Source organism: Geotrypetes seraphini, chromosome 3 (assembly GCF_902459505.1).
Source record: "Geotrypetes seraphini chromosome 3, aGeoSer1.1, whole genome shotgun sequence".
Classification (NCBI taxonomy): Eukaryota; Metazoa; Chordata; class Amphibia; order Gymnophiona; family Dermophiidae; genus Geotrypetes; species Geotrypetes seraphini.
This window is the reverse complement of record NC_047086.1, coordinates 168194602-168210908: the sequence shown is the minus strand read 5'-3', so window position 1 is coordinate 168210908 and position 16307 is coordinate 168194602. Positions and strand designations below refer to the sequence as shown.

The following is a 16307-nucleotide window of genomic DNA, read 5'->3' as shown; positions in this document are numbered from 1 at the left end:
GAAGATTAAACCTCCTGTTGTGATTCTCCAATTGTTCAATTTTCCTTTGAAAATAGACTCTATCTTTGACAACAGTAGTAGATATTTTTTGTAGGGATGATATTTCCTTAGTCATTTGATCAAGAAAGTTCATCCAATTTATTCCGGTTAGCGTCGGGCACGTCAGTTGCTCAGCGTTCCCACCATCAATGCAACCCTGAGCTGGGTTAGGCGGTAAACGAGCTGCGGGGGGGGGGGAAAGAGATGTTTCCAGCCCTAAGGCTCCGATGTCTCCCTCCACAGGAGCACCCGCAGGGATTATTCCCCCGCTCTCTCTGGCCGGTGAGCTTGTCAGGAACCGGTGCATCGAGAACTGCCTGGGTGTAGGAAGGTGCAGTCGGACAGACCCCTTGCGTTTGGTGTGGGGCATAATGGAGTCTCCCGAGGAGAGAAGAAAATTCGCTGGCAAACAAATGCTCAGCCTGAAGAATAGCAAGGTAGGTGGAACTCCAGCTCTTAGCTGCTATCATGCCGCCGCCATCTTGTTTCCTGATCAGCAGGTTCCAAACAGTTTTAAAAAAAGGTTCCAGAGGTGATCCAAGAAATTATAGACCAGTGAGTTTGACATTTGGATGCCAGGCAAAATGGTAGAGACTATTACAAGGGTTCTTCAAAAACTTTCTGCACTTTCCTATTTTTGTGGGTTCAATAAAAGTATTACTTTCTGATGGCATTAAAAAGTTAGTAGGACATTGGAAAAAATGTATCACAAAAAAAGTGATAATGTGGAAAAGTGATATAAATTGCTTTTGAGATATTTAATAGTGTTTAAAAAAATAGGTGTGGAAACTTTTTGAAGAACCCTTATATAAAGAACAAAATGGCAGAGTATATACAGTACATAAGAATGGATTAATAAGACAGAGCCAATGTGGATTTAGTCAAGAGAAATCTTGCCTCACCAATCTACTACATTTCTTTGAAGGGGTGAATGAACATGTGGATTAAGAGGAGCTGGTTGATATTGTGTATCTGGATTTTCAAAAGGCATATGACTTCTAAGGAAATTAGAAAATCATGGGATAGGAGGTAACATTCTATTATGGATTAAGAACTGGTTGAAAGAGAGAAAACGGAAAATAGGGTTAAATGGTCAATATTCTCAATGGAGAAGGGTAAATCTATGCTGGGACAACTGTTTTTTAAACATATTTATCAATGATCTACTGTAGAGATAGGAATAACTAGTAAGATAATTAAATTTGCTGATGACACAAAGTTGTTAAATCATGATAGGATTGTGACAAACTGCAAGAGGACCTTGGGAGACTGGGAGTCAAAATGGCAGATGATTTTTAATGTGAACAAGTGCAAAGTGATGCATGTGGGAAAGAGGAACTCTGATGGCAGGGTTCCATGTTAGGAGTCACTGCCCAGGAAAAAGATCTAGGTGTCATCGTTGAGGATACGTTAAAGCTCTCAGCTCAGTGTTCAGCTAAGAAAGTAAATAGGATGTTAGGAATTATCAGGAAAGAATGGAAAACAAAAATGAAAATATTATCATACTTTTGTATTGCTTTATGGTGCGACAGCACCTCGAATACTATGTACAGTTCTGATTGTCACATCTCAAAAAAGATATAGCAGAATTCGAAAAGGTACAAAGAAGGGTGATGAAAATGATAAAGGAATGGGACGACTTCCCTACGAGGAAAAGCTAAAGTGGCTAGGGTTCTTCAGCCTGGAGAAGAGACAGCCCATGGAAGATATGATAGAGGTCTATAAAATACTGAGTGGAGTGGAATGATTAGATGTGAATTCCTTGTTTACTGTTTCCAAAAATATTTATTTATTTAATTATTTAGCCCGTCCTCCCAAAGGAGCCCAGAACAGGTTACAAAGTACATCCACAATATAACTGAGACAGTACAGAGATGACATAATTTACAATATAGACATGACAATAAAACATATACACTAAGTAGCATCTGGTGAGATTAGGTATCGTAGGTGCGTTGACTCTGAATGGCATTTCTGGGTGCATGTTCGTAAGGCATTGGGTTTGTAAAGAAGAAGGTTTTCACGGCCTTCCTGAAGCTCCAAAGTCCATCTAGTGTTCTAATAGATGGGGGGATTGTGTGCCATAGTCTGGGTATAAAATATGAATAGGAGTGTTTGCGGGCAGTTTCAGTTTTGAGGGAGCTTCCGGGAGGTATGGTCATTTTTCTCCTTGGGACCTCAGTGGTCACTTTGAAAAGTAGATTTGTAGTTTAGTTTTCATGTAGTGCGGAATTGTTTCATGGAAGGTTTTGAAAGCGAGGACCAGGGCTTGAAGGTGCAGCCCTTTTGAATAGGCAGCCAGTGCATGGAAGCTAATGTGGGGGTAACGTGGTCGTGGATGCCTAGGAGGTGGATTGTAGCATTTTGCACTCTTTGTAGGCGGAAGAGAGTTTTGGTAGGCAGGCCCACAAGTAGTGTGTTGAAATAGTCTATGTGGGATAGTACGAAAGCGTACAGTAGTTGGGCAAATTCAGGTTCTGAGAAGTATGCACATATGATTTTTAGCTGGCGGAGATAGTAGAAGGATGATGATACTAGTTAAGATACGTGATCTGTCATTGATAAGTTTGAGTTGAGAGTTACTCCTAGGCTGTGGACGTTATCCTTGGGTGTAAGGGTGTTTGTGCTCCTAGAAAAGGACGGACGGGGATATACGCAATGATCTTTGTGGATCCAAGGAAGTTCTGTCTTGGATTCATTTAACTGTAACTTGTTCCAGGTCATCTAGGTCTTTATTTCAGTTAAACAAGATTGGAGGTTATAGATTTGTGTGTCTCGGTGTCGGCCTAGGGGGAGGTAGAGTTGTAGGTCAACTGCGAAAGAGTGGATTCTGATTCGGTGTTTTTTTGCTATGTCCAGTACTGGTTTGACATAGAGGTTAAGAGGAGAGGTGATAGTAAGGCTCTCTGAGGCATGCCAAAGTGGAATGGTTTGGGTTCATATAAGGATTTTCCTAGTAGAACTCTCTGCGATCTGTCATTCAGGAATGAAGAGAACCATTGAAGTGCGTTGTCTCGGATTCTGATGGACTTAGCCTGGACAAGAGGAGAGAGAAATCGATGGCGTCGAAGGCGGCACCAAGGTCTAATACTAGGACTAGGGGGCATGCAATGAAACTACTAAGTAGTAGATTTAAAAGAAATCATAGAAAATATTTCTTCACTCAGCAGGTAATTAAAACTCTAGAATTTAGTGAAAAAGGTTAGCTTATCAGGATTTAAAAAAGGTTTGGATAATTTACTAAAAGAGAAGTCCATAAGCCATTATTAAGATGGTTTTAGGGACTTCCACTGCTTTTTTCCTAGGATAAATAGCATAAAATCTGTTTTTCTCCTTGGGATCTTTCCAAATACTTGTGACCTGGGTTGGCCACTATTGGAAACAGGATACTGAGCTTGATGGACCTTTGGTATGTTTCAGTATGGCAACTTTTATGTTCTTATGTTAACCTCTAGAGGTTGGTTTGATAAGGGGACAGGGTCTGCACTAAATGTACTATCTTGAGATGGACTGGGGGATCTGTAACAAGGAGGAGATTGCTTTGAAGGGGGAGGTCTAAGGTTACATTGCTTATTGTCACTGGTTCTAGATTAGACTAAAAAAAGCTTTAATAAACAGAAACTGAGAGGGGATATGATAAGAGGTCTACAAAATCCTGAGGGTAGAATGGGTAGAAGTGAATTGATTTTTTTTTTACTCTTTCAGAAAGTTACACAGTAATATTTTTAAAACAAATAGGAGAAAATATTTTTCACTCAAAGAATAGTTAAGCTCTGGAACTTATTGCCAGAGGATGTGGTAACAGTGGTTAATGTAGCTGGGTTTAAAAAAGGGGTTGGACAAGTTCCTGGAGGAAATGTCCATAGTCTGCTATTCTGATAGACATGGGGGGGAAGTCAGTGCTTGCCCTGAATCAGTAGCATGAAATGTTACTACTGTTTGGGTTTCTGTCAGGTACTTGTGACCTGAATTGACCATTGTTGGAAGCAGGAACCTGGGCTAGATGGACCATTGGTCTGACCCAGTATAGCTATTCTTATGTTCTTAACTTTGTAAGTTAACCACACAAGTCTTCATGGATTTTTTGTTCCTACCCTTTAGCTGCTGACTGGCAATTAAGATAACTTTCCCACTAAGCAGTTTAGAATGTTCAGATGATTGTATGTCATATATCTTCTAAATTGTGTGTTTGTGTGTGTATATAAAAATTACCTGGCAAGAACTTGTGGTAAATGGCAGTATTCTAGTCATGTGTGTAAGTGGCCTCATAAAATACCAACTAGCAGAAAAGTACATGCCATATTTTGATGCCGTGTACTTTACCAGGGGACGAATGGATGAACAGAGTTTGGGCAAAGCACATATTCTATCATTTGCAGGTATTCTGGCTAACACCTTAAGCACAAGCATTTATACCAGATATATGGCTAAGTGTAAGTGATCCTGCCTAAAATGTAGATGCCACTTATGCTAGTAAACTGTAAATGTTCCCAGGCAGGGAGTGGATGTCTTTGAGTGGTGGCAGAGCTTGAGTGGATCCCAGAGACACTCTATAATATGGCCATCTCTGCCATGGTGGACAACTATAGCCACTCGCACATGGACATGCTCCGTATCTGAGAACATTTTTATGTGTATTACAAGCTTTACCAGCAAGGCCGTTTGTCAACTGGGTAGTGAATTTTGTGAGCTTGAAGTTTTTGCAAAGCTGCTGGCGAACATAAGATAAGAAATTCCTTTACAGCAGTTCATGTCAACATATTGGTTTACTCTGGACTTGGGCTTGCGGCCCACGGATCTGGATGTGGCCTGCCTTATTAAGCATATTCTGACCCTTTCGGTTTTGGCTGAACTCCGTGAGTGTCAGTTTCGGGTGTTACATCGTGCTTATTTTACGTGAGTCCAACTTTTTCACTTGGGTTTAGCTGAGTCGCCGCAATGTGAGAAATGTACCAGTGCTCCTAAGACCTTTTTCCATACCTTTTGGAGCTGTTTTGTGGTTCGGGTTTTCTGGAGACAGGTGATTCATTACTTGAGCTTCTGTTGGGCCGTTCTATCCCTCTTACTCCGGCAGGGTTTTTGTTAGATAAATATGAGGCTTTTCGTTTTCCCCCGGGAGTAGGCTGGTTATTTTTGCGGAAGCCTGGCTTAGTGGCTAAGAAGATTATTTGGGGGAATGGGTTTTGGATCGGGCTCCTTCTTATTGGGCTTGGCGTAACCGTTTGCATGCTCTGATGCTGCTTGAGAGGGGTCGAGTGCGTCATTCTTTGCGTCAACTGAAGTTTTTTGGGTTTTTTTTGCAGGTATGGGGTCCTTATATTTACTCTCTGTCTCCTCGAGCCTGCAGTTTGATTCTTAATACTTTGCTTATTTGATTCCTGAGTGGTGAGAGGTTTGAGGCCTTGGGGGTGGCCTTTTCCCGGCTTTCTCTGCTTCCCTTTTTTTTTCTCTCTCTTTCTTTTCCTTTTCTTCCTTTTTCATTTTTCTCTTTCTTCCTTGGGAGGTCCATTTTCTGATTCTTGGGGGCTCATCAGAGTCCAGGGCCCTGAATGTTCTGCTTTGCTTGCTTCCTGTTTTGACCTCCCTCCTTGGCTGGGCTGCCTGGGTTTTTTGGGTTTTTTTTTTCCTTTTCTTCCTTTGGTTATTGTTGTTGGGAGGAGAGAGGGGGTGGGGGGGGGGGTTTGGGGGCTTGGAATATCATTGCTGTATGGCTTTTGGTGCACCTATGTGTTCTTTGTTGTATTTATTGCCTTTTTTCTTTGTTTCTGCTGTACTCAATAAAAAATTGTTTCCCCCCCAAAAAAAAAATAAATAATAATAATATTGGTTTACGCACATTAACCTTTGATTTTATATGTACCCCTGAGGCAGGCTCTTGAGCAGAAACATAGATCTATTTTTATTAATAAATCATTTTACATTAATGACCAATCTTCTGTGTTGATTCTCGGTTGATGTGTACAACTCCATCCCCACTTTTTGGGTTTTATCTACTCTTCGTGGGGTTCTGTCTCCTCGTTTTTATGATTGATTCCTTTTTTTAAATTTCTCATGTACAAATAAAAACACTACTGTGAATAATTTCAATAAGGATGTAATTTTATAAAGCATTTTTTTTGCATGGTTTACACAGAGAAAATAGCTTTTCTAAATTACTGTGAATGTAACACCTACTTTTTCCTCCCCTTTTACTAAACCATGATAGCGGTTAGTGTAGGGAGCCGCGCTGGAACTCTATGAGTGTCGGGAGCAGAGTGGAGCATTCAGCACAGCTCCCTGCGCTAATAACCACTATCACGGTATAGTAAATGGGGGGGTTATGTATCAGATGCAGGCATAGTTTGGGCAGAGCAGGTATGAAATTATATATACAGTACATAGGGACTAATTCTATAAAGGATGCCTAACTTAATTGGCAAAATACTCTTAACAGCCTCAATAATTTGTTTTAAAAAATTTTAATTGGGTGATAGGTGTCTATCGCAGTGCGCTAAGCAGTGCATAATGCCTAAATGGGCATTTCTGTGGGTGGGGCATGAGTTAGGAGCTGCTAAGCATGATCCTCCAAAAACTTAGGTGCCTGAAATATAGGCCTTTATAACCCTACATTTCAGGCGCCTACGTTTTTACATAGGCACCGCTAGCCGTGATTCTGTATATGGTGCCTAATCATGATTGACACATGACCAGCACCTTTTTTTGATGCACCATTTATAGAATCGGCTCCATCTATAATAGTAAAACCCTAGCCACGCATGCGCACTTGAAACTCTGTGCCTCCACATGCGCAGTAGAATAGAACTGCCGAGCAAGGGAATCGTCTCAGTGCAGTGGCAGCAGGAACCACCGAACGAGGGACGCGTCTTAACACAGTGGAACCGCCAAGCATGGAGGAACCACCGAACAGGGAAGCGTCTCAGCGCAGTGGCAGCAGTCCTGACCTGCCAACCTCCCATTCCTTACCCAAAGCAGCAGTGCCGGCACTATAAACAGGCTGTTCGCGGCAAGCCCAGGCAGGGCCTTTCCTCTGCTGGCCATGAACAGCCTGTTTACAGTGCTGCCACTGCTGCTTTGGGTAAGGAATGGGGGGTTGGCGGGTCAGGACCACTGTTGCTGCCTTGGGTAAGTAATGGGGGTCCAGGAGGCCAGACCCATGCGGAGGGATGGCAGGCCTGTGGGGCCTGTGAACTAGGTGTGTGTGTGTGTGTGTGTGTGTGTGGAGGGTCCATCAGGGTGAAGAGCTGGGGAGGGGCAGTCTGCCCAAAGATTCAGTGCAGTAGCCAGGGAGGAGGTAGATGGGGGAGTCAGGAGCTGGAGGAGTGGTCCGAGGATACCATTGGGGGTAGGGTTTGAATTGGTGCAGGCTCTGGTGTTGGGGTATGGTTGGGTAAAGAGGGTTAAAGTGGCAGATATTGGAATGGGGAGGGGGAGAGTTGCAGTATCATGCGTCTGTCCAAAGATTCAGTGCAGTAGCCAAGGAGGAGGTAGATGGGGGAGTCAGGAGCTGGAGAGAGTGGTCTGAAGATACCATTGGGGGGTGGGGTTTGAATTGGTGCAGGATCTGGTGTTGAGGTGTGGTTGGGTGAAGAGGGTCAGGGAATTTATCATCTGAAAGACTACAATTCGTTTCAACACTCGCAACTGACAGAAAAACTATGCTCTAGATCAGGGGTGCCCACACTTTATGGGCTTGCGAGCTACTTTTATAATGATCTACCAACAATAAAATTTAAAAAAACACAAAGCACACTGAAAGGCAGAGAAAATGTTAATTATTCATATTCCGGGTTTTTTCAAAGAGGTCACGGCAGATGACTCTATGCAATGTCACCTCAGTAACAAAATACAAAAATAGACAAATATACCCCCTCCCTTTTTACTAAACCACAATAGTAGGTTTTAGCACAGGGAGTTACGCTGAATGCCTCACGCTGCTCTCAATGCTCATAGGCTCCCTGCGCTAAAAAATGCTATTGCGGTTTAGTAAAAGGGAGCCATAGTGCAAAATATAGACAGCAGATATAAATTCTCAAAACCGACACATTTTGATCACTAAATTGAAAATAAAATCATTTTTTCTACCTTTGCTGTTTGGTGATTTCATGAGTCTCTGGTTGCACTTTCTTCTTCTGACTATGCATCCAATCTTTCTTCCTTTCTTTCAGCCTCCTCCAGACCTCATTCTCTCCCCCAACTTTTTCTTTCTGTCTCCCTGTTCCCCCTTCTTTCTGTCTCCCTGTCTGCCCCCTTTCTTTCTTTCTCTGTGCCCTCCCCCAAGCCACTCGGTTTGCTGCCACCGCCATCGGGGAACAGCCCCCAAGCCACCGCCGTCCCAAGCTTTCCCTGCAGAAGCATCGCGCTGACCAGCATTCCGCTCCCTGATGTCAATTCTGACGTAGGAGAGGAAGTTCCGGGCCAACAAGGCATTTCTCCTCATTCCATCCAGCCTGAGCCCCATCTCTCCTTGATCCAGCATTTCCCTTCTGTGTCTGTCAGAATTACCATTCCACCTATTTTCCAGCATCACCCTTCTTTGTGTCCATCTTACCTATATCCCTATCTCACTACTTTTTCAGAATCTTCATTTGTCTCTGTCCTTGTCTTTACCCCATGTTCACCATTTGCCCTTTCAATGTCTTTATCTCCCCCCACACACTTTTTCAGCATTACTTCTATGTCTCTATTTCACCTCCTCTTCATGTCCCCTCTGTATCTCTATTCTTATTCAGTAGGTCCTGCTTACTCTTTCTCTTCTTTGTGTCACTATCTCCATTTTCAGCTTTCCCCCCTTTCCCTTTGTTAATGCACCCTGTAGCCAGAATCTTTCCACCCTCCCTCCACTCCGGCCCAGCCCAGTATGAAATATTTCCTTTTGTTTCCCTCCCCTCTCTCTTTCTCTCTCTCTTCTGCTCCCTCACCCACGAGTCCTGCATCTGGCCCTCTCCCTTCTACCTGCACCTGGCAAAACCCCCCTGCTTCGCGGCTCTCTTAAGCAACTCGTCGGCAGCGGTGATCAAGACAAGCTGCCGACATCGAGGCCTTCCCTCTATGAGTCCCGTCTTTGTGGAAAAAGGAAGTTGAAACAAGCGGGACTCGCAGAGGGTAGCCCCCGACGTCAGAAGCTTGTGTTGATCGCTGCTGCTGAGTTGCCGAAGAGAGCCGCGGAGCAGGGGGTGTGGCCGGAAGCAGGTAGAAGGGAGAGGGCTGCTGGAAGAGATAGAAGTTCCGGAGTATGACACCACCCGGGCCAGAATGATTTCTTTTTCAGGCTGTTGCTGCTGCCGCCGCCACGCTACCACGCCTCCCCCCCCCGAAATGACAAAAACAGCCTAATGCCTGGCGTCGGCGTCTTTGACGTCGGGGAGAGGAAGGCTGATAGGCCCGGTAGATCGGGACGGCAACACGAGTCTATCACAGAGCCCGGGATGGGCTCTGCGATCGACTCACGTTGCCTTCCTGAGCTACCGGTCGATCGCGATCGACGCGTTGGGCACCCCTGCTCTAGATTTAAAGTGCACTGGTGCTTTAAAGTGCTTCATAGAAAGTGCTGTAAATACTTAAATTCATCTAATTCAGTACTTCTCAATGCTTAAAGTACTTAGCTTTTTTGCTCTTTTAGAAACCAGGACCGTTGCTTATATTTTAAATCTTCCAACGAGGCCTGCGCTTCACGGGATAAACTTACATCCCCACTGCGTCAGGGATAAGACAAAATAGCTGGTTTCTACTTAAGCGCTAACTGGGCATTTCTTGTACAATCCCACTTTATTCCGGGACCAGTGGGTTGTTCTAGATAGTTCATAATTTAACATACATAATTTTATACATAAAAACTCACAAAACACATTATATTTACTAAAATCATGATCTGCACTGTCAGTATTAGAGCACTTATTCCTCCATGTTTAAATAATTTTGTATGCTTGCTGAAAGAGTAAAGATTTCAGTGCAACTTTAAACTCTTTTAAATCTTTCTTTCTCAGCTACTAAGAAATATAGCAGAAGTTGGAAAATGTTGATTCAAATTTGAAGATTATGGAAAAACGTATTATAACAACAGAGTCTCATTGCAAGCGGTATCCTCATCATCTGTTAAAGATTTTCATATTACCCATACAAAATTTGAGAAGATGGAAAACATTTTAAGGGCAAAAAACCTACGATTGGTCAATTTCCCAAAAATTACTTATTGTCCCCAGAAATTTTAATTCAGAAATATTTTAAGGAAGTATTGGGGTTGGCTGACGTAGAGAAGTTGCCCATAACAAATCTATATTATATTCCGCAGAAAAAGAAAAGTCCTGCTGATTTAGGTGTAGACCAGTTGAAACAGATAGAGTTTGATCTAACTGGTTTCCTGGAAGACCTACAGGATATAATCCAAACTAGGTCTACCCTATTGATAACTTGTGCAAGAGAGATAGATAAATCATTAATTATGAAAGCTTATTTCCAGAATAAGCTTCTTAAATTTTGTGGAGATAATGTATTGATCTTTCCAGATGTGGCCCAAGCTACACAATTGAGAAGAAAGGCTTTTTTAGCTTTGAAATCAAGGGTGTTGGCTTTGGGAGCTACATTTTACTTAAAGTTTCCATGTAAATGCCTTGTGAAATTTAAAGAAAGTGAATACCGTATTTGCCGGCGTATAAGACGACCCCCCAACTTTTAGTTAAAATATAGAGTTTTGTTATATACTCGCCGTATAAGACTACCCCTTCTTCCGCACACCTTCTCTACCGCCCCGGGTGCAGCACAGCCGGCCAGGTCCCCTTACTTTTGTGGCACTTCCCCGACCGACCGATAACAGCCCGGGTCCGACAAACCTCCCTGCCCTTAACCGCGAATCTAAATTACCTTCTTACAGCTGCTGTAAGAAGGTAATTTAGATTCGCGGCTACAGGGCAGGGAGGATTGTCGGACCCGGGCTGTTATCGGTCGGTCGGGGAAATGCCACAAAAGTAAGGGAACCTGGCCAGCTGTGCTGCAACCGGGGCGGGGCGGCCGCCCCTCTCCCTTGGTAGCCACTCGAACCGCGAGGCTACTCTCCTTATCTGCCCTGCCTGCAGCACAGAGCCGAACGGAAGTCTTCCCGACGTCAGCGCTGACGTCGGAGGGAGGGAGGGCTTTGTTTAAGCCCTCCCTCCCCTCCGACGTCAGCGCTGACGTCGGGAAGACTTCCGTTCGGCTCTGTGCTGCAAGCAGAGAAGGTAGGGAGAAGAAGAGCCGCGTACATCCAGAAGACTGAGCATCCAGCCCCGCAGGAGCCCCGCGACCCTCGGAGGCGTCCCCATGGGATCCCCGCGACCCTAGGGGGCGTCCCTACGGGATCCCCGCGACCCTAGGGGCGTCCCCGTGCAGCTCTCTAAACAGTACCCGGCGTATAAGACGACCCCCGACTTTGGGGAGGATTTTAAGGTACTGAAAAGTCGTCTTATACGCCGGCAAATACGGTATGTATACTGGGACTCTATTCAATTAGAACAACTTCTACAGCTTCATGAAACTAGTAAGGCCCCCATCTGATTCAATAGTAGTTTGGAGTTTAGATTTATGATGCACCATAAATATTTGATTTTTGATCATGATTATGTTTGAATGTATTGATTAGTAAATATCAGGATATATTCTCTTGTTCTGTGGACTAGAGGAGATAATGAATTATACTTGAATTATTTTATTTTTCTGTAATATTTCCTTTATTATTATCTGTAAAAATGATAATGATGAAAATTTGATTAAAAAAAAAAAAAAAGAAATATAGCAGGCCAGTTGGGCATTGCTATCATGCACAGCTATAGCTGGAAATGCAGTCTGCTCCCAGCCACAGCAATGCAGAAAGAATCACCGTGGTATTCACCAGCCAGTAAATTACTATGAGCATGTTCTATTTTACTGTATCAGACACTGTTAATGTGCATTTCTCGGTTTGTTTGTTTTTTACCACTGGTTCCATTTTATGCAAAAGGACCTAATTTCAATAGCATATTGAAGTTTTTACCTGAGGCAGTGAAATGTGAATTGACTTACATTTAGTCTTAAGGAATGTTACCAGGATTTGAGTCCTGATTTTCCTGGTTCTTAACCTACTGTTCTAGTTACTAGGCTACTTCTCCTCCCTTAATTTTAAACCATTCTGAAATTATGCTCATCTTTTAGAGAGGGAACCATTCAAATAAGTTATTTAGCTGGTTGTAAAGTGATTTTTCTGAAATATTCAAGGCCTCAGCACTATTCTCTTTCCCACAGAATACAATTTTGCAGTTGTTGAAGATGTCAGATCTCTTGTCATTATTATTATTTTTTTTTGTGGGGGGAAGGGAATAGATAAGCCAAATCTTAGGGATGTGCATATGATACCCTACATTCAATTCACTAGCATGCCTTAAAGAGTTTAGAAACTGATATTCCCCTCCCCCCCCCACAAAAAAAAAAAAAGCTGGAACTCTTACATTTTTGCTCTTTTGTCATCCAAACCTAGGATCCTAGGTTTTTAGCTGACAATGTATCTTAATCTAGAAACTTGAAAGTTATAGGGCCAAGATAATTAAGGGAATAGACTTAGTAGAGAAAGAGAGATTGTTCACCCTCTACATGGTGGAGGGAACGAGAGGGCACTCCCTAAAGCTAAAAGGGGATAGATTCCGTACAAACGTAAGGAAGTTCTTCACCCAAAGAGTGGTGGAAAACTGGAACGCTCTTCCGGGGGCTGTTATAGGGAAAAACACCCTCCAGGGATTCAAGACAAAGTTAGCCAAGTTCCTGTTAAACCAGAACATACGCAGGTAAAGCTAGACTCAGGGCACTGGTCTTTGACCTAAGGGCCGCCGCGGGAGTGGACTGCTGGACATGATGGACCACTGGTCTGACCCTGCAGCAGCAAATCTTATGTTCTTATATTCAAAGTGATTTAACTGGGTAGGAGAGGGTCCTACCTGGTTAAATCGCTTGTGTAGGGCTGAATAGGGATATTTGGCAGCATTTAAACTAGATAGTGCTAATATTCAGCAGCACTAAGGGATAAATTCTGTATAGTCCACCTAAAAATTTGGCGCTGACTAGTGTTGTGCTAAGAACAATTCTATAAAAGTTAGGAACACTGTATAGAATCGTACTTAGCGTTGCCTAAGTGGCATTAGTCATCACATCTTTTAGGCACACCATATTTATGCCAGGGTTTTCATGACCTAAATGGCTGCACCTAAGTTAGGTGTATGACGACGCCCAAGTCCAGAACAGGCACTGGACTCAAAAACATACTCATGATCCCCTCCCCCCCTAACCATGCCCTCTTTTAATTATACTTAGAACTAGGCACCTATATTTTATAGAATCACATTTTTTGAATTAGGTGCCTAACTTTTAATTAAGTCTAACATGTTATGATGTATTAACTGCCAATTATCAGTGCCGATTAAGCCTATTGATTAATTTGGGCACCTACGTTGGCTAGACATGACGATTTAGGCGCCTAACTTTAGTCTCAGACTACATTGAATCTGCCCCTAACTGCCTAAGCTGAAACTGGATATTTAGTGAGCAGTCCAGGGGTGGAGTCTGCACTTAACCGGTTAAGTGCCAGCATCCGCACATACCTGGATATTCAATGCTGGTGCTGGACATGGTCCAGTATTGAATATCTGGGCATAAAACCAGCTGTGGAGAAAAAAAATTGAATATTTGACCCCTTGCTTACAAATTTAGGCCTGCTATATATTTGCCTAGATTTATTAGCCTAATTTGAGCCTAGTTTTGCCACTCCTTATGACCCTAAATCAGGGGTGTCAAAGTCCCTCCTTGAGGGCTGCAATCCAGTCGGGTTTTCAGGATTTCCCTAATGAATATGCATGAGATTTATTAGCATACAACGAAAGCAGTGCATGCAAATAGATCTCATGCATATTCATTGAGGAAATCCTGAAAACCCGACTGGATTGCGGCCCTCGAAGAGGGACTTTGACACCCCTGCCCTAAATTTAGGAGTTTAGTCACATTTTGAGTGTAAATGTAGGCACTCAGCCCTAGTAAATTTTCAAAGGGGCCAGTTTGGGAGCATAACTCTCAAAGGGGCCTTTTTAATAAAGGGTGTTACAATGTGGACTTTTCACATCTTAACATGGCACTTTCCCACATGCTAAGCACAGATTCAGTGCAGCAGAATTTAAGGCATTCTTGAATAATTTTTTTCAGTACATGTGTGCATGCTAGGTTCTATTGCAGATTAAATATCTTTTATTAAAACAAATGTGTGAAACAAACAAAAATAATAAGTGAAAATTTTTTGGGGAAAATCCAGAGCAAACCAAAAAGGTGTGGGTTTATTTTTTACCTGTGCATATCTTTACCAAATCTATGAGTACAATAACAACATTTATTAATTGCTATTAATGTCTAATTGCTGCTTCAGTGCCAAAACAGCATTTTCATCTAATCAAGAACCTATTAGATAAATAACACTAGGCTAGTAATTTTGTGTGAATTGTACATAGTAAAATTAAAAGCACTTTCTCTCTTTTTTTTTTTTTTCCTAGCCAAAATCCAACTGCAGATGAAATTCTCTCCTGGTCTCAGAACTTTGATAAGATGATGAAAAGCCCAGCTGGAAGGAACCTCTTTAGAGAATTCCTACGAACCGAATATAGTGAAGAAAACTTACTTTTCTGGCTGGCATGCGAAGACTTAAGGAATGAGCAGAACAAGAAAGTGGTTGAAGAAAAGGCTAGGCTTATTTATGAAGATTACATTTCTATACTTTCACCAAAAGAGGTAAAACTGAAAATACTGTATTGGCAATAACTATGGTCAGGGATGATTATGTGCACTTAAGAGACCAAAAAAAAAGCAGGGTTTTGGGTTGGGTTTTTTTTAACCTACAAAGCAAAAGGAATGTTCCCAGTGATTGTCTTATCAAGAAGAAAAAAAGATCATATAATAGTAAGAAATAGGAAGGAAGGCAACCATAGGAAGCAGCACTGTGTGTTGAGCATCTCAAGTATTGAGCAAGCTCTTTTAGGAAGCATCCAAGAAAAGGTAATCTGTATTTTATTTGTCACCCCAGTCATTCTGAAATGTAAGCAGGAGAATGAAAATCTTGCAGCAGTTACCCTATGCACAGGACCAGTGTTAAAGAAGCATGAAGTTTCATATTAGCAAGATCCCTAACATTATCCCTTTGTCTTTCAGAAGGTGCAATATTCAGTATTTATATAAGCAAGCCAGTACACTGGAAGAAGAAAATTAAGGGCAGAAGAGACATAAAGAACAGCCTTAACAATCCACAGTGAAGTCCTGATTCTATAAAGTCTGCCTGATATCGGCTCCTACTTTAATTGAGCAATAGGCTTAATCAGTGCTGATATTGGCACTCAGCACCTCACAATAGGCCTTGATTGGACTTAATTGAAAGTTAGTTGCCTAACTCGAAAATCCCGATTCTATAAAAAGTAGGCGCCTAGCCCAAATCGTCTACACTACAAGTGGGCATGGTTGCGGGTGGATCATGAGCGTGTTTTTGAGTTAGGTGCCTCTTTGTGAATCAGGTGCCGTAAGTCTCTGATATCGGCACCTAACTTTAGACATAGAAAACCCTGGCATAAATTTGGGATGCTTAGGCTTAGGCAACGCTGAGCATGATTGTATAATGGGCACCTTATGTAATCTTCATAAATAACTTTTATAGAATCGGTGCTGATATGAGCACCTAACTTTAGGCGGACTTTGTAGAATCAGGACCTGAAAGCATAAACCTAGGGGCTCTTTTATTTATTTATTTAAAAATTTATATATGCCACATACAACTATGCGGTTTCCATATCACATACATAAAATCTTGTTTCCCCCCGATTATCACATATAACATAGACATGTCTAAACAACATCGTTAATCATTCTTTTAGAATAGAGCACAAATTCAATCAATTCAGAAATGCAAGCAAGCTTTAAATCATACATTGATGTCAGAAAAATTCTAAAAGGTGATTATCAACTGAAATATACCTTACCACACCCTAACATGGGGCTTACCCTTGCACTAAGCATGTCCATATTGTTTGATAAAAAGGTTTCTAATATACTTTGGTTGTCACAATAAATTTTGCCTACATCGTTGTACATATTTGCAGTTTTGGTTTGCTTGTTCCTGGTTGGTTTTTTCACTGCAGACAAGGTTGGACCCCCTTTTTTCCTCTTGGTTTTGTTGCTTTGTCCATATTATAGGGCATTTTCAAACTTTACTATCTGCAAATTGTGCGCTAATGTTGTCATTAATG

At 42.2% G+C, this 16307-nt stretch overlaps 1 protein-coding gene across 3 annotated transcripts in view; it reads left to right on the top strand.

Moving 5' to 3' along the window:
* RGS17 (regulator of G protein signaling 17) overlaps positions 1–16307 on the top strand; it is a 156584-nt gene that overhangs the window by 126761 nt on the left and 13516 nt on the right. For all 3 annotated transcript variants that reach the window (XM_033935712.1, XM_033935711.1, XM_033935713.1), the window contains exon 4: positions 14571–14805. In XM_033935712.1, the coding sequence (XP_033791603.1) occupies positions 14571–14805 (235 nt within the window). The remainder of the gene's footprint in view (positions 1–14570; positions 14806–16307) is intronic.